Source organism: Pelodiscus sinensis, chromosome 23 (assembly GCF_052426305.1).
Source record: "Pelodiscus sinensis isolate ZL-2025 chromosome 23, ASM5242630v1, whole genome shotgun sequence".
In the NCBI taxonomy this organism is placed as follows: Eukaryota; Metazoa; Chordata; order Testudines; family Trionychidae; genus Pelodiscus; species Pelodiscus sinensis.
The window spans coordinates 11,406,842-11,432,193 of record NC_143074.1 but is presented as its reverse complement, the minus strand read 5'-3'; the positions used below and the strand labels follow the sequence as shown (position 1 = coordinate 11,432,193).

The following is a 25,352-nucleotide window of genomic DNA, read 5'->3' as shown; positions in this document are numbered from 1 at the left end:
CAGCTGACACTCCTGTTGACTTCCCTTACTGTTCTTGTTCTAGTGGAGAACTGGAGTCAACAGGAGAGTGCTCAGCAGTTGATTTATCGTGTCTATGCTAGACATGATAAATCAGTCCCCCTCCTCCCCGCTTGCTGGATCAATGGCTGCTCATTGATCTGGCAGGTAGTGAAGACATGCCCAAAGGCAGACTTTTTCCCTGCACTTCATTGTCCAAGGGAATTTGACAATACCACTTTGTGTAGGATGCTCAGGAACTTTGCCTTGCCTATAGTATCTAGCATGCTCTTTGTATATGATATGCATCAGGAACCAAGACAACCTTAAACTTTCTGTAATCAATAGAAAACCCATTGTTCCCCCTCCTTTTCAGAGACCCTAACTAGAGAATCCCAAGGACTATTAAACTGTTGTTTTGATTTCCTGAAAGCTTGCTATTTCCGTACAAACTTTCTACTGCACCTTACCAGTTGGATGGTCATGTGCTCTGCTGGGTGCAGGATAATCTCATGGACTGTTTCATAAATCAGTCATGGAAAATACCTTGTGGTGCCTTTGCAGCATAGCCAGAATCTCTGCCTTTTCTAATGAGGCTACCCCTTCAGATAGCCTGTGCTTTTGAGCAAGGTACCGCTATGGCAGTGAGTCATCAAATCAGTAAGAAGGTACTGTTTTTAAAGTTCTCCTCAGCACAGAGCACTTCATAAACAATGAATCCTCAAACACGTTACTAAGATTAGGGATGTGAAAGGTTAACCAACCAAGTAACCAGTAAGCATCATCCTAAACGTTCATGCTTACTAGTTCTGGTTAAGTGTAGGGGCTATAGCAGCCCTGCCACAGAGGAGCTGCCACTCCTGGGAAGGCTTCACTGAAGTATAAAGCTTATTTAAGCTTTATATTGCAAAACCTGCAGCGCATGTAACTGCTAAGATTTTCAGTGGTTACACGGTTACCTTGTTTAACCAACTTTTTACATCCCTGAGATTAGTTAATTGTCTGCTGTTTTATAAATGGGAAAATTGGCAACACACAAGTTAGTGGCAGATTCATGAGTAAGGCTGGAATTTACGGTCCATTTTGATAACCCTTTTCATACAGAGGGTTCTTACAGTCCTATATTCTCAAGAAGTGCATTGATTGAGGTTGGAAAGTGGAATCATATTTTCTTCACAGAAGAATTTGAGGGGAGTCTAAGTCATAGAAATAATGTTGCATTTAGTCTGTGATTTTTTTTTTCAAAGAGGCCTAAGGCAGTTAGGTACCCAAATACCATTGAAATCCTAAATTGCTATAGTCTGGGATCCGTTCTTGAGAAAGTTGCCTTCTACACTCACCAGCCTGTGTTTATTGGTCAATGTTTTAACTGTCCTGGCAGATTGGATCATAAAGGTCCCAGAGGGAGAAACAGTGTCTCTGGGAGTGTTTAAATATCAGGGCACAGGCTTTGAATTGTCCTTTTCTGCAGGGAGCAAGTGTCAAGGGTAGAGAATGTGGTGAGTGATATTTTGTACAACTTGCATGTGGGATCCTTCGTTTTGCTAGCCTCTCACATTGCCATGTTTCTGCTGTAACATGGAGGGTGAGTTGGGAGGGTGAGCTGTGTAGCGGTTAGACCAAAAGGGAACCACCAGGGCTCCAGGATTATCCTCTTGGCTTTGCCTCTGACTTACATGAGTAGTTTCTTCTCATCTGTAAACTGGGGATAATACCCTATTCCACAGGGTATTATGAGGTCAATAAAGTACTTTGGGATCCTTGAAATAAATGTTATAGACGGGCAAGGTATTGGATCATGTAAGTTTATAATATTATATTAGTATTACAGCACTGATTAGGGGCCCTGACTAAGGTTGAGGCCCCATTATGCAAGCAGATTGTTCCCTGCTTCAAAGAGCTGACCTCTTTCTGTCCTCAGTTTGTGCAGTGCCTAGCACAGTGGGTCCTGGTAGCAATGTAAATAACTAATAGTAAGATTCAGTTCCTAGTCCAAATAGACAAAAGACCGACAGTGATCCTCCTCAAAATGTAATCAGTGTCATTCTGTTCTCTTTTGCATTGTAAGCCTTATAATTTCTGTCTCTTGGGAGTAAGACAAAGAATGAGTTGTTCGCTCTCTTTTTATTTCAGAGGTGGAGCAGAGCTCTTGTTTGATGGCATTAAAAAACATCAGGTGACCTTACCCTGTCAACCAGAGCCTTGTGAGTATTGGAGCTTTTCAAATAAGTCAAAAGAATGACAGCAAATGAAATGCCTGTGAAAAAGAAAGTTAGTTTGTACAGCAGTTATTCAGTTTACAACTGAAATCAATGTGGTTTCAAGCAGTTTCAGCCATGCTCTTATTGATTGGCTAGCTTGGGAGACAATAGTTAACCCTCAAAGTAAATACGAGTCATAAATAGACTGAGCACCTTTCCCGTCCTCCAGGCAACCACAAAGTGAATTCCTTTCTTCAAAGACTTTTACTCTCTCATCTGAATATTGTTAATTCATGGCCACCTCTAAACATTTTCATGAAGTATGTTCTCTTTGGTTAGTCCATGTTAGCCAGTTTTCTCTGTGCTTTTACAGGAATATCACTATCTTGATTTTAATTTAAAAACAACTGAAGATACTTAAATCAGAGACCAGTATGGCAAAGCTAGACCTTGGAAAATTACACTGACCTCTATGTGCAAGACACCCTCTTGTAAAATCCTGTTTAATTGGTTAAATGCCGTGCTGGCACTATATTTAACGAATTAAAGGAGGCTAGGCGGGAGGAGGGGGAGGCTGTTCCAGCAGGGCTGGAGCAGGCCTTCCCCTGCCTGCCCGCTTGGGTTGAACTAGAGCAGCCTGTGCCCTGGAACAGCCCTTTGGCCAGAGGCAGGAAGCTGTTCCCAGGTACCAGTTAACCATTACATGTCACCCATTAAGGGCAATTCTTACCGGGTAACCATTTAACTGTTTACCTTATGCAGGACTGAAAAAACACTGCTAGACTGAGTGACCAGTGACTTTTCCAGTGATACACAACATTAACTTATTTCCATAGCGATTCGGGTTATCAGCATCATTCTGATGTCTGTTTTGCTCCCTTCCACGCTTCATTTGCATTGTGATTTTAGCAGCTGGTACATCCGAAACTTAGTTAGTAAAACTTTATGACAGTTGAAGCCTGGAATTATCAACTTCAAAACTAAGGATCGAGGAATTTTAGCAGTTCAGGAGAGATTGGTCACAAATATAATCTGCATGTTTTGTATTTTAAGGCCTGAGATCTTCCTACCATGTCTAGAAGTATTTAGCATAATGAGGGCAACCTAGACTTGTGAGTTGAGGGCTGTATGAGTGGCCCTCTTTCATCTAAGTGGGCCATAAGATTGTTGTAGCCAGGATCGTTTTCTGGCATAGGGTAGTTTCGCTAACTGCACTTGTGTATCCCTCGTATTTGGGGTGGGGGGAGTTTGCTGATTGACCCCAAAGTAGCAGTTTGATTCGATGGAGAGAGAGCATGCTGCATGCAACATTGTGAGAGCCATCAGCACACATCTCACCTCATGTTCTCTTGCTTAAGTGCATGTTACTTTTGTAATACCGGTAGGAAAAAAAAACTACACGGATAAAAACCAGCAAAATCTGGCAACCCTGTGCATGGACAACAGTAAACTATGTCTCATGGGCCACACATAGAACCCTAGTGGACCACCACTGATTTAGAGGCCAGTGGAAATGCTTTGAGGAAAAGTACATATAAATTATTGATCGTTATATTGAGGTATCGCAAAAGGCTTAGAAGCATTGAGGAGGAGGATGTGGTCAAAGACCAAGCCTAGGATTGTGAAGATCTAGGTTCCATCCTTGAGTCTGATGCTGACTTGCTGTATGACATAGAGCAAGTCACTTAACTTCTCTGTTCTGCATTAAAACAGGAGTGCAAGGGTATTCTGAGGTTACATTCTGATGTCTGAAAAATACTTGATGCCCTTAGGGAAAGAATTAACGAAGCAGCAGGCTATTGATTTATTTAGATTTTTTTTTTTTAGATATTGTTTGGCTTTCATTAACTAGGACGTGGTCAGTATTCAGACAATGAATAGGCTTTCTGTTAAAAAAGAGCTAAGGTATTCTAATTCTACCTGTGATAGTACATAGCAGGGATAAGAGTATGAGTACCTGTGGGTTATCGTGTGCAGCCTGATAGAAGTCCATGGTGCAGCATATAACATGCAAAGGGCCTGCTCCAGCTCCTATTGAAGTCATTGGGAAGATTTCCATTGATTTAATGGGAGTTGAATTAAATAAAGCTAAATTCAACTCTTACAAGCTCTTACCCACTCAGGCTATCTTGGTTCTTGGGAAGCTGTGGGAACACCAGAGGTCAGAGCATCAGCGGCAGGGTTGGATCAGAAACACAGTGGGTGAAGAAGAAATGCTATACATTCCCTGATTTATAGTGTTAATAAGAAAAACATTCGGGATTATTAACAATAGACAAGTTAATGCAGTTCTTGCTGGAGAAATGAAAATTTATTTCTTAGTTAAAATAAAAAGCATAAACCATTAGTCCTAACTCAGGCAAAACTCACCTTGACTTCTCTGAGTTTTGTCTGAGTAAAGACTGTGTGATTGGGACTTGTGTATATAAAGAATTAACAAAATTGCTGTGTTCAGAGTTTCTTGCCTAGTCATTTACACAGGGAGATGAACCTATGATATAAGACAGGGGTGGGGAACCTAAGATCCGGCCTCCAAGGCTCAGGACCCCCCTCAACGCTGTCACTCCAGCCCCCTGCTGTTCCCCTGTAGGACTGGAGCACACAGTCTACTAGCCTGGGCCTGCCTAGGCTCTTGTGTGAGAGAGGAATGTGGGGAGTGTCTTTCTCCTTTTCAGTCAGGGGCCACATCAGTGAGGTTCTTTTCGCTTCTTGCTTGTGTCTGGCCTCCGGCTGGTTTTTCTGTGGTCAGCATCTCATGGCCCAAAAAAGTTTCACCACCCCAATATAAGGTATCAAAGAAAAACAATACAGATCACATGAATACTAGGATCCTAATCCTATTTTAACTGATTTTTAATTATCAAGATTATTTTTGGCCGAATTTGCCATTCCTTCTCTTCCTTTCCTCTTGTCTGTTGGCTTTGTCCTTTTTTCAAAGCAACTGTTTCTTTCTGGGATGTTTGGCCCAACTATATTTTATTGATTTATACATTTTGTATAATTCCAAGATGTAGGGGCCTGGAGTCCTAGATGAACAATATGTAAGAATGTATAAATAAATGAAGTAGTCTGTGCTCCAAATTTGACCTGCATAGTGCTCCCTGAATTACAAAAATTGGTTTTATTTTTAATTAGTGAAATTACCACATGATAATCTCCTGATTCTAGGCACTAGGTGGCAAATGTGGTTGGATTCCAACCCTGGCTAATGTGTGCATGATGATTTTTCTCCCTTCTCCTCTTTTGTTAACTGGCTAGAGGGAAGAGGGTCTGGAGGAGGAGGTTAAGGAGGGCAGATGGGAGAGAGCTGCAAATGGGACTACAATGGGCCATGTATGACAGCAGCTGTCTTCGCTATCTGGGATTCATAGCGATTTTATCACATTACCCTTGAGGAACATTTAAAAAAAAAAAGCTTGTGTGTATGTATGCACATAGTGCCATACTTTAAGCAGGATCATATCTTATTTTTCTCTGGTGCTGCAGATTCGTGCATAAAGAAGAGCAGAAGTTAAATGACAGCCTTTGTCCCAGAGTTATGCCAACAGTTTTGATAAGCTCATTGATGAAGAGGAACTAAAGGAGCTGTTGACTTATTCCACATAAAAACATTACTAGTTGGGAGAGGACAGTGAAGGAGATATTTGTCACATGGAGAGAAGATTACATTGGCTCGGAAAGTAAATCTTAATTTCAAGCATCAAAGGCTCTATTAGAAACAATGGAGCATAAAGAAAAGAAACTCTGAATTAAAAACTCTGAAATGTATTTGGCAGCATTCTCCTGAAACAAACCACTGTAACTTATTTAACCAAGTGCTTCTGCAGTCAAATAGAGCATTGTATGAATGCTGCTGCTAGTGATGTCTGAGGTCCTTCCTCCATCCCACTTGGATTTACAGTGCTGGATTTGTCTATGGCCATGAAGATTTAACTGACTCTGTTGGAAGGGTGGGAAAATGAGCATCATGTAACCCTTGCAGCAGAGTCACAGGTTCAGATCAGTGATGTGATGTTCTCTAAGGCTTTGTCTACACTGCATATTTTTTGGGGAGAAAATATGCTAATGGGGGACTCATTAGTATATTTTCTGCCATTTCTTTTTGTGCAAGGGGTTTTTGTGCAAAAAGAAGCAGTGTAGCCTGTTTTGCGCAAGATCCTTACGCCTGTCCCGGAGAGAGCAGAACTTCCAGTAGTCAATAGTGTGCAGTAATGACCAGTTTGAAGCTTCTAGGTAGCCACAGATTCAGTAATCATATATATTTTTCCCATTTACTCAAAGCTTCATACATGAGAAATCCATTTTGGGGGAGAGTTAAAATAATGTATTTGTTGAGTTTGACTCTGCGTAGTGCTGTCTGGATCACAAGACATGCTCCAAAGGATGTATAGCCCACGCACCTGATCCTGCAAGTGCCCTTCACATCTGTTGAAATTAGTCACTCATCACCTCAAAAGAGGGACTCTGTCTCTCAGGATAAGGCCCTAAAGTAGAACCCCGCACAGATACAAATTCCTACCCTTGAACATGTATATTCACGGATAGAAATCAGTATCCACTGATCCACAGGACTTTACTCCCAGGAGACATGGTGGCCAAAGGAAAGGAATGTAGTGCCTCCGCTCCCAGGAGCTAGCACCCAACTTAACAGCTCCTCCCTGCTGTGCAGCTGTACTACCACCAGCCCCTCCTCCAATGAGGCTAAATAACCTCACAAGAGACACAGCTGGTAGGGAAGTTGGGGGCAGTACCACCACATGGCCAGGAGGAGCTGCCTGCACAGGGCACTGGCTTCTGCGAGCTGCCAACACCGCGTTCCTCTCCTTTGGCCACAGCGTACTCTGGGAATAGAGCCCTGCAGATCAGCAGATGCCTATTTCCATCCAGAATAGTTCAGATATAGTACACTAGGGCAGTGGTTCCCAATGTTTTTTATACTGAGGACTGGCAAACCCATTCACAAACTTTTGGTGGACTGTTAACATTTTATTTGCATATTAATTCATATGCAAATAATGAATATGCAAATAAAACGTTACCAGTCCACTTAGCCCCTTGTTCCCCAGTGCCTAGCACCCTTTGACCCATGCCCTTTGACCCTTTAACGTTTGACCCCAGAGCCCATGCCAATATCCTCTTGCCCCATGACCCTGCCACGCCCTCATCCAGCACCCCTTTGACCGCACTCCAACCCTGCACTCCCCAGAGAGAGGCTGCCCCCTCTCAGGAGTGTGGCAGTTACTGCTGCATGGGCAGGGGGTGCAGCCATTTGTGCCGGTCCCCTGCTCTCTAATGTCTCGGGCCCCCATGGGAAGAGGCGGGGGGAGGAGAGTGGAGCCCTGGCCAAGCCGCAGTCTTACCCGGGGGGTAGGGGGAAGAGGGAGGGAGGCCCCTCCTGCTCCCCTGCCTCCTGCCACTGCAGGGCAAAATCAGCCACCATCACTGCCAGAGAGGAGCCATCATGAACAGCTGGCTTCAGCTCTGGCAGCCGCTGCAGCCCAGCAGCCAGCGGTTTGCAGACTGGCATTTGAGAACTGCTGCACTAGGGGACAGTCAGACCCCAATATGGTACTTATGTGCTAGGAGGATAGCTAGAACTGAGAGTACAAGATGGCACTGGCTGTCAACAAGTGATAATAGTGGTAATATTTGACTTTCAGTAATATGTACAACTTTTAAAAAAACTGTAACCAATTTAAATTGAATCAGTCACACGGTTAAATGCTTTGCAGCCTGCTGTCCCTGCAGTGGCCAGGAGTTTAACTGGTAAACTCATGCTTCTTGGTGAACCAGTTAAATTCTTACATCCCTAGTCGGTACTTTGGGATGGTTTTATTGCTGAGTTGATTAATCCCAACTTCTCAATAAAGATTTTTAAATTAGTTTTTAAAACATTTCTGGTAGGATAAAGTTTTGTCAAGTTAAATAAATAATTGTTGACTTAATCAATGGAAATTTTTTAAATGAAATGGCATCCTTCAAAACCTGGTAGGGCATGTTCCATCTTCAAAGGACTATCTGCATATTCTATCCCAATGGGCTAGCTAAATATGTATTTACTGATGGGGAAGGGGGAAGATGAAGCACAGAGGTGATGTGACTTACCAGAGAGCATCTCCTGTTAATATATAAAGAGAATTAGAATTTGGGAGTCCTGATTCCCAGACCCCTCTTTTACAAAGCCAGTCTGCATGACCAAATCTACTATCAGAAGAACCATATAAAGCCCTATCTGGGCAATCATGTTAATATTAGATACAGGCATTTGACCACTCCAAAAATAATTGATCAATTGACCAGTCAAATATTTTAAAACCATGACTTATTAGAATAGTATCAACAGTATTAAAAAAAAAAAAGTAAGACATTGTGGTCTCCAGTAGATTTAGGCTTAGCCTTAGATACTTATGCCTAATTATAAAAAACAAGTCACTTTACCCAAGTTATTTTAACTCTGAAAAATGTGAAACTCTGTAAAAATGACACCATGTTTCAATAAAAAGGTAGGCTGCCATCCATATCAGGGCTTTCTTGTTGGAATGTTTGACAATATTCAATCATGGTCAAGTAATAGGCAACCAATTGACATTATTTGATCAGTCAGTTGGTTTACTAGCCATTGTTAATGCATCTCTCCCTGGTAGGTTGGACTGTGTGCATGGGCCCTTAATCTGTTGTGCGCTCTTTCCTGTTGAAGCACTGGTATGCAGTATTTCCTGGCAGGTGTCCCAGTGAAGTGAGTGTGTCTTTGATAAGGGAGCTGAATGATTGAGAAGATTCATTAGTAGTTTTTCGATGGAAAGATGGAAAAATTAAAAGGCTCTTGCAGGAGTCATCTTGGTACTTTCCTCAAGGTTTAGTGTAGTAGGAGCTGCCTTAACCCTCTGCCATGAATCAGAATTATCTGAACTCATTGTAGAAGGAGCTTCCCAGGCACAGAGAAGCCCATCTCTCTTCTGTGTGACCAAATCCCTTGGCTAACAAAGCCTGGCTTTTCTGTTCTTCCCAGCCAGTGTGTTCCTGCCCAGGCACCTATTAGGATAACCTTTCTATCCCTTACCACCCAACCCCCACCCCTCACTCCTTTTCTCTTGGTGGTATTTGCTGTCATGACACCACTGTTTAAGGATGGCAGCAGAGCATAGGCTGATGAGGAGGTTCCTGGCCCTTTAAACTGCTTAGCATGCGTTTCACACGGTTCACGGTGCCAGCTGTTCCTTTCTCCTCTTGCCCTCACTCACAGGAGCTGTTTGCTGAGCTCAGAGCTCCTGTGCAAAATTGCTTTTCAAAAGAGCCACTTTCTGCTTAATTAAACAATGAGATGCCGTCCCTCTGCACATCTGTAAAGCTCCTTCTGCAGCCCCTTTATCCCACAAACTGCTCCATTCTTACCTCCATTCAGTTGTAAATCTTCCTCCCCTTCCCCCATTCATGCTTTCTTTCCCCTTTCAAGTAAGGCTGAGGAGGTTGGTGTTTCTGTGGGGCTGGCTGGCCTGGCCTGGGCAGAAAGGAGTGGGGGGGGGTTGGTTTAAATGGCCCTTGCTGTATATGGAAATATAGCATTGGCAAAATAACTGCTGAAAATGAGAGTCAAGGACTGGCACAGATAATTGTGTGGGTTTTTAGATTTCAGAGGAATAAAGTCATAATGGCAATGGAATGGGACGTGTGATTCGTGGAAGAGAATAACTTATTCAAGCCATAAAAAAAAAAATCACTAAATCTTGAAAGTGATGGGAAGAGGGTGAGAGGTAAAGGCAAGAAATGATTTTGCCCATTTGGTCGTGCCAGAGTGAGCCTGTACCATGGCAATCCCTCCATAGACTTCTGTATAAATGGATGTTGCCAAGGAGAGTGCAGCAGGATCCCTCTGGTTCAGTCTTTCTGTATGGAGAGCTACATTCCACCCTGGGCTGTGACTCTTGGATGTATAATTCTACATAGTCTGTGATGCTAATTTCTCAGCAGGGTAGCCCCTTAAGGACTAACAAATATAGATAATATCATGAGCTTTTGTGGGTACAAGCCACTTCTTCAGAGGCTTGTGGTGCTAATGGTAGGTTTCGGGGCTGTTTCTTTCGCAGTATGGTCAGGGAAAGGTATGGAAGAGGAAAGTTCACTTCCATAGGGTGTTTAAGATAGACTTTCTGTCTGTGCGTAGTAACGCTTTCTTTGAATAGACAGAAAGTTGCCTGAGCAGCTTACACAAATTAATCATCAATAATTCCATGGATTCCAACAAATCCAGACTAGACAAATGGAGAAATAGATGGGGTATCCATGATTAGGTGAGAACACCCACTTATTTAGGCCCAGAAAAGGTTATAGTTAGGGGGATGCAGTATCGTATAACTTGGATTGATCGGATGCAGTTAAGAAAATGAGAATTTAGGCTATTAGTGAAAAAAATCTTAACTGTGTGAATGATGGTGTAATATTCCTTGGGATGTGGAGGAAGAACCACTGTCCCTGGGCCTTTTAGGGCTTTGCCCAATCTAGTTTTAAATCTTATGTAGGGAAGAATCCTGCACTTGTAGAGAGAGAAACTAGAAGAGCCCTGTTAACTAGTCGTAATTTCTAACCTCTGTGATTCCTAATCTAGCCTGTTGAATAAAATCATCACCTACTGTCCCTTCTATTTGTAAGCCTCTCCCTAGCTCTTTCCTTAGATAATTTTGAGCAGGAGCCTGGACCATGTACCATTGCTAGATCCATTATTATAAAATGGAAGTCTGAAGTGAGAATAGCAATAGATGTTGTAAAATTAGAAGCTGCCTTTGGCAATGTGATAGGATTAGGTTTATGCAGAGGTTCAGATCAAGATCCCTTTTGAGATGACAGGAATTGATGGAAGCACTTTGGATCTGGTGACTTGCTGCTGGCCAAAGGAATTGAAGATCCCTTGAACTTGTGATCTCCCTACTAGCTAGCTGGAGGAAATGTGAAATCTAGACCTAAGTGCTGCCTTCTAGTTTGTAAGAGCGGACAGAAAATCCCATGATCCACATGTCACTTGATTGACAGGGCTCATCTGAGGTCCTCCATCCTAACTAATGGATAAGAAGGAATGGAGGACCTCCCTTCCAGTTGGGGCAGAGAGTTATACAGAGACTCTGCCAGATGATGTTCTCTTCTTACACACACCAGCTGATAGAGAATAGATACTGGCACCCTGTTTGACCAAGGTCACTAAAAAGCTCCCTGTTAGTAGAATCCAAAAGGAGACGACGTTTCCTGTATATGTCAGAAATGGCTCAGAAGAAGTTGGTAAAAATAGATTCCAGATGTCTCATTGAGATGTTAATGTGTAGTCGACTGTACAATTAACCGATAAGCCTAGGCTTATTGGTTAATCTTGTTGACTACACGCATTCTCCCCACCTTCCCCCTGCAGCCTCTGTATCAGTGCTAGGGGGAGCTGGTGCCACTCCACTACGCTGCTGTCTCTATCAGAGGCAGCAGCATGGGGGGCGGGCAGGGGAAGGTGCTGTGAAGCAGCCTCTGCCTGCGACCGGCCCAAGCTTCCCGCCAACAGAGGCTGCTCCATGGGAGGCAGAGCAGCTTCTATCCATGGGGAGCTTGGAACCCCCACAGATCGGGCCTGCTGCCACCCCACACTGCTGCCTTTCTATCAGTGGCAGCAGCGTGGGGTGGCAGGGGGCTCCCCGGGAATGGGGCCAGAGTGCACTGGCTGCTGATTCTGCCCCCAGGGACTATGGAATAATTGAGTAACTGGTAAGAATTCATGTGGTTATTCAACTATTGAATAAGTCAATATCTAACATCCCTAGTGTCTCAGCCTTGCTGTGGTCTGTGCTCAGTCACCATGCCTTGACTCTGAGACTGTCTGTTGTAGGCATGTTAAAAATTGTGTATTAGGGTAATTGTGTAACCCCTGAAAATCTCAGCAGCTCCAGTTACCTGCACAGGGAAGCCTCCTCCCTGGGAGCCAAGTGGGTAGCCCTTGCCCACCTGGCTGCTGCGGAGGAGGCTTTGCTGAGTGTAACTGGCACCATTAATGGATAAGTATCTGCTTATTGGTTAAATGGTTAGTAATTTACACTCAAATGTCCCTAGTTTACATTAGAACTTCAGTACATCCCTAAGGGAAGGAAGTTATATTGGCTTAAGCAACAGTGTAGACAGCAGGAGAGCCTCTTGTGGCTACTGACCCTCATGAGACATGAAGTAATTAAGCCAATTGGAGAGCTCTTTCCTATCCACTTAGAGCAGTTATGGACAATCTGGGCTAGTGAGTGGGCTGTATGAGTGGCCCTCCTTCATCTCAGTGAGCCGCAAGATTGTCAGAACCAAGAGGTAGCTTGTGTATCTATAAGTTTCAGGGAGGGCTGATTGAACCGGAGCAGTGCTTTGATTGGAAGCAGAGTGTGCACACAACTCTCACGTGTCCTTGTTTTACATGTGTGTCACTTTAGTAATATTGGTAAGAAAAAAAACTATGCACATGGAAACCAGTGGAATCTGGCACCCCTGCACATCGGCAATGGTAAACAAATTGTCTTCCAGACCACACCTACATCCCCAATAGCTACAGGTTGCTCACCCCTGGCTTAAAGTATCTTTATCAGAAACACTACAGCAACACAGCTGCATCTGTGCAGCTGGGCCTCTGTAATGCTTCTAGTGTAGCTGTAGCCAGAGTTTAACCCTTTTGCCTCTGATTCTGCTTCTGTCAGCCATTCCAGATCTGCTGCTGCAGCTTGTGGTACCCTACCATCTGCTTTGCAGGTTCATTTTGTACATTAACTAGGCTTGTGTCCACTTTTACAGTGGGTCCTTTCATGACACGTGGCCCTTGTGCTGATTAGAATTCAGTAGAATGGACAAGGCGCTCACCTGGCTGAATGATGTATTTTTGGAGATGTTGTGTACTTTTCTGTATTTGTTCAAAAACTCCTCCTAAAGGGAGCTAGGGTATTAAATTTGGTATGCAGCTTCCTCTTATCCAAACTTAAAGCAAGGAAAGGGTTTGATTGTGCCAGGAAAATGGGACTGCACTCCAGAACATGGAAAGGGAGGGGTGGGATGCTGAGAGTGGCCTTGGGGGCAGTGTGTACAGGGGAGAGCATTCTGCAAAGTGGCCACTGGGGGCAGCTGCACCACCAAGAGAATGCCCAGCAGGGCTGAGACTTGCCATCTTGCCTGCCTCCAGACCAGGTAAGTAGCCTCCTGCCCCCGGTTGCAGTGCCAGTGAGTGGGGAGACCCCAGGAAGCTGGGGGGAGACAGAAGGCCCTTGCCAGTTGGAAAGGGAAAGAGAGCTCTGTCAGATGGGTCTCCCCTCATCCTGAGCTCCTCCTTACCCCCCCACCCCTCTCTCACTCCTCCACATCCTCAGCCCCCTGCCCTGAGCCCCTCCTCAACCCTTATCCTAAGTCTCACACCGCCCCCCTCCCCATGGCACTAGCCTCTGCGCCTCCCCCTTCTTCCCTCCTCCCCCCCACATCCTGAAGGCCCTGCCCTGACTCCTGCACTCGACAAGAGTCTGGCTTTCTGTTTTTGAAAAGTAAACCTCCTAACCTGGCAAAGGATTACAAATTCTCTTCTCATGAGGGCAGAGGGAGTAGTGATAGAAGAGGCGTGCGGAGGGGACTTTGTCATGGTTACAAGCCAGTAGCTGAGATTATGGGCGGAATTGAGCTTGGCCAGAGTTAGTGACCTCAACAAATTGAAGCTCTGCCGTGGTCAGTATGATAAACGATCTTATTCTGGGTCAGAAAAATGGGACTCCCATAGAGAGGTGTCCGTAAGGCAGCCTGAGAAAACTGGCTGTGCTGTTGCAACACTGACCTATTAGTGAGCAGGGCTGCCTATATTTTATTTATTACAAACCAGAAAAGAACTTTCCAGTGCCTAGCTCTTAAGAATACCCCTGTTCTGTACCCAAGACAAAGCTATTACTGGAAATACACCCTCTGAAAGCTCAAGTGGGAGGGTTGGGGAATTCATCTACTTGTTAATGTATGGTGTGTGTGTCTGAGGAGACGTGTGTGTATGTATGTTGTATTTGTGTGTAAATCTGCCAGTGACACACAGCCCTCTGTGTGTTAGTACAGCTTCTTTGTTAGTGGAAGGGCTGTGTTTTCCCATGCATTGCTATTATGTTAGCGCAATATCAGCAAATGTGTGTTTCAGGGCAACATTTGGGTTTCTGCATGTTTACCTGGCTGGTGAGATTTGGCAGTGAAAAGCTGGACCGGTGTTTCTTATTCCAGGCACCTGTCTCCCATGACTGTGTTCTCTCTGCTTACAGTGAGTGCACTCTCTGCTGAGCTATTGCTGACGAATCCCTCAGGCGTAGGAGGTTTTATTGAGTTGAGAGAGATCTATGATCTTGAGGGTGCAAATGAGCCCAGGCATTTGTACCAAGGCAGCACTCTGACGTCCCAGATCACTTTCTCTAAGAGGATTCCCAGCTGATTGTTTCTGAAAGAAAAGTTAGATCTGACATATCAGACTTTGGTAGATTTGAAAGAGGAGCAAGCTGGAGACTATGCAGATCTTTGGACCACATTAGGGATATTTATAATGCAGCTTGAGGGGGTTGAAAATGATCCTGGGTTTTGGGTACTTGCTCATGCAGCGAGTCCACTTGTGTGACAAGCCAGTGGCTTTGTTTCACTGAAAGTACTCTCCATTTTGGGGAGTTGTCCATTCCTGTTGGGCTGAATGGGCACATGCAGCAGTCCTGTGGCTTTCAGCTCTCACAGCACACTCGGTGCACTCACACTTGCACTCGTTTCCTTGGCTTTTCTATTAACTTCAGAATGTTCCTGTGAAATATTGTGCTGGTGAAAGGCACTGTGTCGGCAGCCCTGAAAACTGAGTCCTCTCTGTCCATAGAACAGAGACAGGACTCCCCACCATTGTGCTTCAACCCCAAATTGCAGAGAATTACCTGAGGGTCTGAAGGTAGTTCATTGTCCTTGGCACCTCAGCTGAGGTTAGCACCAGTTGGCCCCATTGTTTACAATTAGAGTGGGCTTGATGGCCTGTGTTTGGGAACTGGACTGAAGCTACCAACATTTCACTGAGGCTGCGTGATGGTAACAAATATTGGTCATTCTTGAACTGAGCTGGCTTTGAACTGCTGTCCTAAAGGAAAACAGCTCAAGATTCTCCTATCAATCCTCTGAGCCATCTAGTTCCCTACTTTTTAACATATTTATTGTATAATGTTCAGTGAGCAGCACAGAGGTGCCATTCCACAAACTATGTGATGTCCCCTCCAAAGGGCAGCATACATTGAGAAACTGTGCTTCTGTAAATATTAAATATCCTGATGTGGGTCAGCTTTCGTAAGCAGTGCAGATAAAGTATAAAACTGGCACCCCAGCAGTGAGGTTTCTGCTTGGCAATTGTGCCAGGTGCTGTACAAACACAGAACAACCAGTGGTCCCTGAGCAAAAGACCTTACAGTCCAAGTACTCTGATTCAGTTTTTGTATTTTGTCTGTGCATGGCTTTTTCATTCTTTGAATCAGGGGCAGGCAAAATACAGCCCATAAGCCAGGTCTGTCTTGCCACCGTCCTGTGGCTCAGCGGGTGCCTTGGACAGCCTCTTTGCCTGCCCGCACCCCCACATGCCACTCAAAGCTGCTGGCTGCAGGGGCCATGTGCTTCTCTTTGTGCCCTTATCTCGCCTTCCACTGCGGCAATCTGGGTGTTGGCTGTCCTGTCCCGTGAGGGCAAGGGGGACTTGAACCCACCACTTCATGCATTCCCCCTAGAGGTATAATAATGTAGTCGATTAACCAATAAGCAAAAGCTTATATAGGTTAATTTGATGGACTACACGCATTCCCCTCTTCCCCCGCCAGTAAAATTTTTAGCAGGCTGGCCAGTGGCCCAGTTCAATCCTGGCTTGTGCTGGGTCCAGGACCTACCCCCACTGTGACTCTGCATTTAAAGTTCATTAGGAGCCAGGCGGGCAGGCAACCCAGCTCAGATCTGGCTCACACCAGGTCCGGGAGCTCAGTCCCCCTTCCTGGACAGGGCTGCTGCCACCCCATGCTGCTGCCTCTGTATCAGGGGCAGCAGCGCGGGGCAACAAGCAGCCAGTCCATGAGGGAGCTGATTTTTAAACTGGCTCCCCTTGCGGACCAGCTCCTACCTGGCACCCCACGCTGCTGCCTCTGATACAGAGGCAGCAGTGCAGTATGGCAGGGGGCTCCCCGGGAGTGAGGAGCACACTGGCTGCCAGCCCCACCCCTGAGCACTATATAATAGTCGAGTAACCAATAAGAATCCATGAGGTTAATCGCCTATTCAGTTTAACATCCCTACTCCCCTCAGCACAATCTTGCAGCTCCCATTTGGCCTGAAACCTGGGCCATGCTTGCAGTGCAGTCAGCTCGCGGAGCCCCACCTCCCCCCAAGGGAGGACGCAGTGCGCAGAGATATACATGTCCCCTGCAGCGGCCCTCTCTGAGCGGCATGTTGGGGTGCAGCAGGCAGGGAGTCTGGCTGAGAGACCCATTGGGCTGCTGGCTAGTAAGCACCTGGCACCTCTAGCCCAGGTCACAACCCAAGCCCTCTGCACCCCTGCTCCTGCACTCATACCCCATCCCCTGCCCTAGGTCACATCCTTTGTTGTCCATTCCCAGCTTCTGGCAAACAGAGGCTAAGGACACTTCAGAGCAGGGGGTGCATTAATTTCTCTGTATTGTATAGTTCTCCTATGAACATGTCTCAGACGTGTGGATGCAGCTTTTGGGGCTCGGTAACTGCCAGTACAGTTGAAGCTGAAAATACTGTATTTATTATGGAAGGGGAGGAAATTTTCCAACACAATCTCAAAATAAGCAAGCCATGCCCCATTGCAAGCATCTTCTGGCAGCTATCCTCTGTTCACAATGCAGGGATGGCATGGCTTTTACCAAAAAGATCTTGGCTTTTACTGCCCTGGGAAAAACTAGTTAGTCACAGTTTTAAGACACTTTCTTTTTTAAAAGACTAATGTACACTACATTGCACTTAGGTTTAGGTCCATAATCAAATTGTGGTTCCGAAAGGGATAGGGTTAGGTTTAGGGATTCATAGATTAATTTAGGGTTGTACAAATAAAGTTCAACTGCAGTGGATGTAATATATAATTCCAATTCGGAGCATTGGAATGTCTGCATACATTGTTCGGTATCTTCTCCAGGAAGTGAAGCATGTCATGCTTCGTATTTCAGTTTTCATTATGTAAATAAAAGTAAAAAACGAATTGTACGAAAACCATAATAATGCAGAGCTGTAGGATTGAAGCATTAAAGCAATCGGAGACGTGCAGAGTTGCAGATTACCAGTCCCTCTAGCCATGCAGCATTCTGTAGCAAAAGACCAGCTGTGATGTCAATCAAGCCTATTCCTCAGCTTTGAATGGATGTATCCAAAGTACGAAAAGATTCATTCTGTACTTGCTGGATGCCTATTCAATTATTTTTCCAGTTTTCAGTTTTAAGATGGCATTGAATTGCCAGTCCTGGTACAGTGTGCTAACTTTTAAATTATCTGTCCTGACGGGTCCCAAAGGAAGAGACTGTTTACTCCATCAAAGTAGAATCCTCTATCATCCACCTCCATTGTTTTGTGCCCTCATGAAAGTGCATTGCTCACAAGTATAAGACCGTTCATATAATGAGGTGCATGGATAACTGATAGTCACCCTTAACAGGTGATGCTTACCAGGTAGCGGTTAACCATTACCCAAGAGCAGCCTGCAGGCAGAAGGCTACTTCAGCCCCACAGGGCTGCCGGCTTCCAGCCTGTGCAGGCTGGAAGTTGGCAACCTCACGTGGAGCTGCAGCAATTTTACATCCCTACTTTCATAATGTTGCTGGGGAAAGGATGGTTTTCCCTTTTGCACTCTTCCTCCTCCTTTAGACATGGTTTTCATCCTCACTCCGTAGCTATCCTTTCATAGTGAGATAGGAACTTACACCCGGGGTTCCGTCTACACTGCAGGGTTTTTGCGCACAAACTGTTTTGCGCAGGAGTACGTCCACACTGCCATGTGCTTTTGTGCAAGAGCATCCATAGCAATGTGGACACTCTCTTACTTAAGAAAACTCTGATGGCCATTTAAGCCATAGGGGTTTTTGCACAAGAAACCCCTGTTTCCGTCTATACTGGCACTTTTGCACAAGAGCTCTTGCACAAGAGGGCTTATTCCTTGTGGGGAGAGGAATAACTCTTGCGCAAGAAGCCCTGTTTCAACGCCTTACTGTAAATGTACTTGCCCAAGAACATGCGTGCAGTGTAGACACTCCGCAAGTTTTTGCACAAGAACAACTGTTCTTGTGCAAAAAGCCTGCTGTGTAGATGTAGCCAACCTGTTTTTGCTATGTGTGCTGTACGTTGCAGCAGCAATTTTCAGTGGAAAGTTGACGTAAGTTAGCTCATGTTTTAGTGGTTGACTGACTGACCAGCCCCTCGTGCCTTCTGTCTGTTGCTCACTGTTTCCAGGGAAGTGATCACCTTGGAGAATAATATATTCCATTCTGCTAGACTTCTCTACACTATATTTCATTAAAAAGCAATCCCTGTTCTGCCCTTAGTTGCTGACCCAATGTACAGTGCAATCTGCCACCACGAGACAGATAGTGTATTCGTGACACACACCCTCCAGTTTTGGGAGGCAGCATGGCTTGGCACCATTCTCTAGGCAATCCTTGCTAGCTGCCTAAAGCAATGAGACCAAGGTATTTTTGAGAAACCCAGCAACACAAGGCCATAAAGGATGCGTGAAAGAGGAAAATGGAAGAAATCCTAAAGGACACACTTCTTCCAGGAAAAAAATCCCGAACTGTAATTGCTTCAGCTGTAAACAGGTGTAAGACAGATCACGCTTCATATGGGGAGAGTCACAGATGTTCCAGAAGTAAAAGAAAGCACCTACGTTTGTGTAGATTTACTCTAAAAAAACAAAGCTTTATTCCTGGGAGCTTCCCTGACAGCTCAGCACAATGTGCTGACACAGTGCAAAGACTGTGTCACCCCCATTACAAGGGTATTTATTTCATGGATCAGTCATGCGACAGCTGTACCAAAAATAGTTTTTCGCTCAGCTTGTAAAAGAGGTTTGTGGAATATTTACAGTGACTAAGAACAGTTTGCACATCTCTCTTGCTGTGTTGTAAATACATCCCGTTATTCCCTTTGATTCAGCTAGAGGGGGTTCAAGCCCTAGTATCTTATAGGTGGATTTGTGCACTGGGAATACTCCCTTGTGCCTTTGAAACCCATAAAGCTCTTTTGGGGCTTTCAAAAGGTTCTTTAAAGGAGCCCTGGGAGAATAACTGATTGTAGATTCAGAATGATGAAGTGGATTGTGGAATAGTGAAATATAGAAGCAAATGCAGGAGAACTCCACATTGTAATTTGTCGGCTTCTCCAAACCCTGTAATGGATTCTCTCCCTCTGATGCTTCTCACCTCTACAGTAGGAAATTAACTGATGCTATCACTAAAGAAATTGTTTTTGCCTCACAAAGTAGAATTGTTACTATAAAAACCTGCTAGCAGTGTCTCCTCCTCCTTTTACAGGAAGACAAATCCTTCCTGTCACCTACTGAAATAGAAAGATAAAGGCTGAGCTTTAATAAAGAAGCTATCAAACAAAGCATGTGCATGAAGATGTGGTAAGGGAGCAGAGGTCTGATGCCAAAGGATATTACAAATGGCTTGAGTGGAACTACCACAGCCATTGCCCACTGCTACCATGTCTGTTTATGCATGTGTATATATCCATTAATATGGTTTGCCTATGTCTCAAGGGCTGTGTGTAATAAACCTTCAAACCCCCTTACTCTTGATTGGTAGTCTTTTCTTATGCCTGTATATTTATACCTGCCTCTGGAATTTCCACTACATGCATCTGACAAAGTGGGTCTTTGCCCACAAAAGCTAATGCTCCAATAAATCTGTTAGTCTATAAGGTGCCACAGGATTCCTCATTGCTTTTGCAGGTTCAGACTAACACGGCTACCCTTCTGATACTTGAAACCTTCAAAAGTGTCTGTTCCTGACTTTCAGAAGTGCTGAATGCTCACATCTCCCACTGGGTTCCCTTGCCCTACTGGGTGTTCTGCACTTCAAAAACAAACAGAAAGCCAACTCCAGGATGCAAATCTCATGTTGGGGTACCCAAAAATGAGACCCAAAATGAGTGGAGATTTGTAAATGCAGTCAAGTTTGTATCCTGTATGTGTCTGTCAAAGTGACTGTTAAACAGAGGATCCAGTGCTAACTCATTTGTTTCCTCTTAAATTTCTCAAACAAATTCTTACAGAGCGTGCAAGTATCCATGCCTGTCAGCCCAAAGGTAAATGTTTCTAGGAGGATCAAGTGAAATCAGTCAGCCGTTGAGTTATGCTGCCATTTTTCCGGGGGAAAGGGAAAGAGAAAAAGGGAGACACTTTTGACCATGTACTTCAGACTACCAACGCTAGAAGCCTCAAACTTAGCTTCTTGTGTAATCCTCATTGAGACTACTGAACTCATCATCTTCATGCTTGTATTGCTTTAATTGTAAAGATTTAAAGTTTGCCGTTTTAAATGTTGGATTCCTGTTCCATTTAACTCTGGAGGTTTTTTTTTGCATTTTCTGTCGTCGGAAATGTGCATCCAGCCAAATCTGTATATGGGGCTGTGAGTGTGCATTACTTCTAACAAAGGAGATGCCCCTTCCCGGAGAATGCTGATTGTGGGTTTTGAGGATCCCGTCTGTTAGTCCGTTGAAGGCCCCACATCCTGGCTACATCTTGTGATCAGACTGGTGAACTGTTCCCATCATAGGTCCTTGTCCCAAGTGGAGCCTGATGACTTTGCTAACTGGGACATGAGGGCTGGAGCCCTGGTATTTGAATTCCTATGAAACAGCAGTGGATAAACTATCATCCTCTCTCCTTTCAGGGGACATCAGAAACCTGCTAAAGTGGATCAAACAGAATCTATTAAAAGAGAGACCAGAATTATTTATTCAAGGGGACACAGTGTAAGTACAGATGGTGAAGACTTTGCTCATGTTTCCCTGTCCACAAGTTCCAGTGCATATATCTTACTGCTGGTGGTGGGAAGAAGGTTCTATCAGACACATGCTAAAAGGAATGGCACGGAAGAGGATACTCTTGAATGGGAATAGGGGAAAAAAGTCAGTTCTACTAGTCTCCTGCAGTGTGACCAAAGGTAGATCACTTAACTTCTCTGATAGGGATATAAAATTCTGTTAGTTAAACGTTGAAGATAATCAGTTAGCTGACTAAACGGGAGGTGGATAGGGATGCTGGCCAGATTGGAGCAACCCCTGCCGCGGCGGAAGGGGGGGGAGGGTTGCTGCAGTTCCCGCCAGTAAACTATAACCAATAAGCATTACCCATTAAGGGTGATGCTTACTGGTTAACCATTCACACCTCTATCCTCTGTGCTTCACTATTCCCATCTGTAAAATGGGGCTAAATACTACCCCATGGGAAGAATGGGAGGTTTCTTTGTAAAGGGTGCATTGATTTCCTCTGAGACTAGTGCAAGTGCAAAGCAGTACTGTAGTGGTGGGAGGATGGGTTAATATTCTAGAGAATTACCCAGATTGGGAAGCAATGTGTCTATTCTGCCAGGTCTGACTATCAGAACACCAGCTCCTTCTGAACCTAAACTAAACCCAGGCCAGTTCCACAAAATGTCTCCTCACAACCCACTGCATGAAGTCCCAAGTCTGAAGAAGGACCACTCATGGCTTCCTTCCCTTCCCTGTCACCTGGGGTACTGGCATTGCATAAAGATAGCAGGGTTGAGCTTTTAGCAAGTAGACGGTCCCTCGGTTCCTGCGATGTGTCTGTGGTGCACTGTGCAGTCACTCTGAGAAGCACCAACAAATAGATCTGCTGGGAAATTATTTTATTTTTAAAACGGGGCCAATCTTGTGGAAAAAGACCAGAAGAAATGGAGCACAATGTGCTGTGTAGGCCGCTCCCCCTGCAGTGAGGAGGTTGGGGTGTTTAACATTCTTCACTGGTCTCTGTGAGCTGAAGCGTGTGCCAGGTCCCCTGGTAGCAGTAGAGACAATTGCAGGATACTGAAGGGGAATTCCTTTCCCTCTAATCAGGAGCTCTGAGTTGATCCTAGGTGTTTACAACCTTTGGCAGCAGCACTACAATTGCTTTTCTAAGCTCTGAATTGACCCCTCTGCACTCGATTTCAGTGCATGGGCTTTAATTACCTGGCTTTTCTATATTGTATTGAAATGTCATCTCAGAGCCTTCTCATGAATGGTGTCTTCTGATTCAAATGAGCTTTGGGATCAGTCGTGTTTCCCCTTTTATTAGATCTAAAAGGGCACTGCCTGTACCTATTTCTACTTCTGTGCTTTAACTCCTTTTTCACATCAGCTTTACAGAAAGTCCTGCCTGTGATCTGCTTTTTAACAGCTGGTGGTGCTAACTCTGCAGCTTTTTGCAATCCTGTTTCCTGACAACTTCTCTGTTCTGCAGGCGACCAGGAATTTTGGTGCTCATCAATGATGCAGACTGGGAACTTATGGTTTGTACTACTTCCATTTTCTTTTCTTTTTTATGTTGTTCATTCTGACTGGTGGCCATTCTTCAGGAAGCTATTCCAGATTCTTTTCCCCATCTCTTAGCCATGCTTGAGATAACCACTTGCTTAGTGGTGGAACAACATGGCTTCACAGCTTTGGGCAGTTGAGAAGCATTGATTATAATAAGATGAGCCCGTGGGAGGTGAAGACTGCATGTTTTGGATAACATGCCCAGGTGAGCCAAAGGAAAATGCTGAGGTAGAACAAAGCAGATCTGTCCCTTGGGGTTTTTGCTACTCTAGAACTATTTCTATCTATCATTAAAGCAACGAAGAATTTTTCCGTCAACTTACTGCTTTCTAGCTGTTGGCTTAACTATGTTGCTCAGGAGTGTGGATTTTTCATGCCCTGGAGCATTGTAGCTGGGTCAGCTCATCCTTTCAGGGCAGATGTGGCCTAGCTAAACAAGGTAATGTCTTCCCCTCCCAGGCCGCCCTCACAGGCAGATGATAAATAATCACTAACTAGTCTGCTGATATAATCATCAGCTCTGAGAGTGGCATATCCCCATAATAGTGAATGTCTGAGCTCTCCCTCCTGTCTACCCCACCTCACCTTGTTAAGGACTAAACCTTGCTTTTCCCCGTGGAGTCCCTAGTGCTCAGGCATGTTATGAGCCATTCTTCTTTTGACACTTCTATTTGGAAATGCCTAACAAATAATTTCTCCTTCTTTCTGTATCTGCAGGGAGAGCTGGACTACAAACTCCAGAACCAGGATAATGTGGTTTTCATTTCGACGTTGCATGGAGGTTAAGCTCTTGGAAGACCCAAGGGCATAAAACAAAACAGTGAGGGAGAACCTTCACATCTCCTGAACTGTCTGCCTCGCTTACAAGCCCTGGCAAATCATTTACCCTGTCATTGGGTGTACAAATAAAACCTGCGCCAGTGATTGGCCTGGCATGCACGTCTTCCACCTTTCTTTCTACTTTTAACCTCTCCTGACTGCAATCCCTGATGCATCGATGATGGGAGAGCACCTGCTGTATTTGGTTATGTTATTGCTAGATCCACAAGGGGAGAGCACTTGGATTCAGTGCCAAAAATTAGTTTATTTAAGCAGAAGGGGAGGAGGGTGCCTTTTTGCTGGAGGAAAGACCTGGAGAAGTTGTGTCTTCATTTCAGGGCAAAGATGGGCAGATTTTGCTTTGGCTGCAATTGCTGTGTTTCTTACAATAGGATGTTTATTTGGTGGAGTGCTTTTCATAGGAACTGTCCCAAAATGCCTTGCAGCATTAGCAGATAGGAGGAAACATGAAATACAAGAAAGCGAAATTAGGTTTTTAACTGTCTTCACATGAGGTGGAGGAGAGTGGATGGCAACATACATGTAGGATCTGTCTACACTGCAATTAAAAACCCGCAGTTGGCTTTGGGGCTGTGTAGACGTTCAGACTCTAAGACTTAGCCAAATGGGAAGGTCCCAGAGATTGTGCTGCAGTCTCAGCCTAAACATCTACGCTACAATTAAACAGCTTCTTTATCCTGGGCCAGTTGCAGGTTTTTAATTGCAGTGTAGGCACCTTCGAGGCCCTTGTTCCACTCACCTCATCTTGTCCCTGATTACAGCTGTGCCAAGTGGGTGTGAAACACTAGGAAATCCAAATTTTACACTCCTTTGCTCAGATGTAAAGTACAACACTGGCAGATGAGAGCAAAGCACCCAGACAAGTGCAAATAATTTTGCTACATGCAAGACCGTAGAGAAGCAGGACCTCTGCCTATGAAATCTGGTGCAGAGATTCCCATTGGTTCTGAGCTGGCAAGCAGAAGTGTAAGAACTGCAATGAATGTGGTTTTCAGCATCAGAGATGTGGAACAATTACTGCAGAGCAGGTATGCACCAACCACTCTGGCTTTGTTGCAGCAGTTTTTGATAAGCAATCTAAGAGTAGTGGGGCTGAAATGTACTGAAAACGGGCATGAAAATGCTGAAAAAGCAAATAGTAAACATCTTTTAAACCTTTCCCTCAGCTGCCCAAAAGGAAGGTGAGCTTTCCCATCATACTTTACCTACTGAGAACGTCCTATTGTTGCTGTGGCTGACATGGAGGTGGTGTGGAGGTGTCAGGGTTTAACAATGTAAGGATATTATTTGATTTCCAGCAATTTCCCTGGAAATGCAGATAGGCTTAAACTCCTTCTCTGCAGTCCCAAACTGCTCACCAGGCCACAGTCAAGTACTGGGGAGGTGGGGGAGGCAAAAGGCAAAATTCATGTAAATAAAACTGAGATGTGGATACCACTGGCATGAATCCGTGTTTCATGTATGTTGTCCAAGCGTTCTCCATATGTATTGCTCTAGTGATCTGCGTTGGTCCTTTACCCCTCTTCCAGTCCTGGTCCCATGTGTTTCTCTGCCAGGGCACCTCCATCAGGACTGTAGCACTCTGCTCCTGTTCACACAGGAGGCTTTTCTTGAGCCTGAGATTACACTAATTACAGCCAAATGTAATTGTCATGTACCGCACCGTACATGACTTTTGTCTCTTGCATCGTAACTTGGTGCAACCAAACTCATGGTCCATTTTGGTCAATTTCATGGTCATAGGAT

At 44.7% G+C, this 25,352-nt stretch overlaps 1 protein-coding gene across 1 annotated transcript in view; it reads left to right on the top strand.

Annotated features, from left to right (window-relative positions):
- The window catches only part of URM1 (ubiquitin related modifier 1), a 32,766-nt gene extending 7,723 nt beyond the window's left edge, over nucleotides 1-25,043 (top strand). The window contains exons 2-5 of the mRNA XM_006119011.5: nucleotides 2,131-2,201; nucleotides 21,116-21,197; nucleotides 22,690-22,738; nucleotides 23,484-25,043. Of these exons, the coding sequence (XP_006119073.1) occupies nucleotides 2,131-2,201; nucleotides 21,116-21,197; nucleotides 22,690-22,738; nucleotides 23,484-23,552 (271 nt within the window). The 3' untranslated portion in view covers nucleotides 23,553-25,043. The remainder of the gene's footprint in view (nucleotides 1-2,130; nucleotides 2,202-21,115; nucleotides 21,198-22,689; nucleotides 22,739-23,483) is intronic.
- The last annotated feature ends 309 nt before the right edge of the window (nucleotides 25,044-25,352 follow it).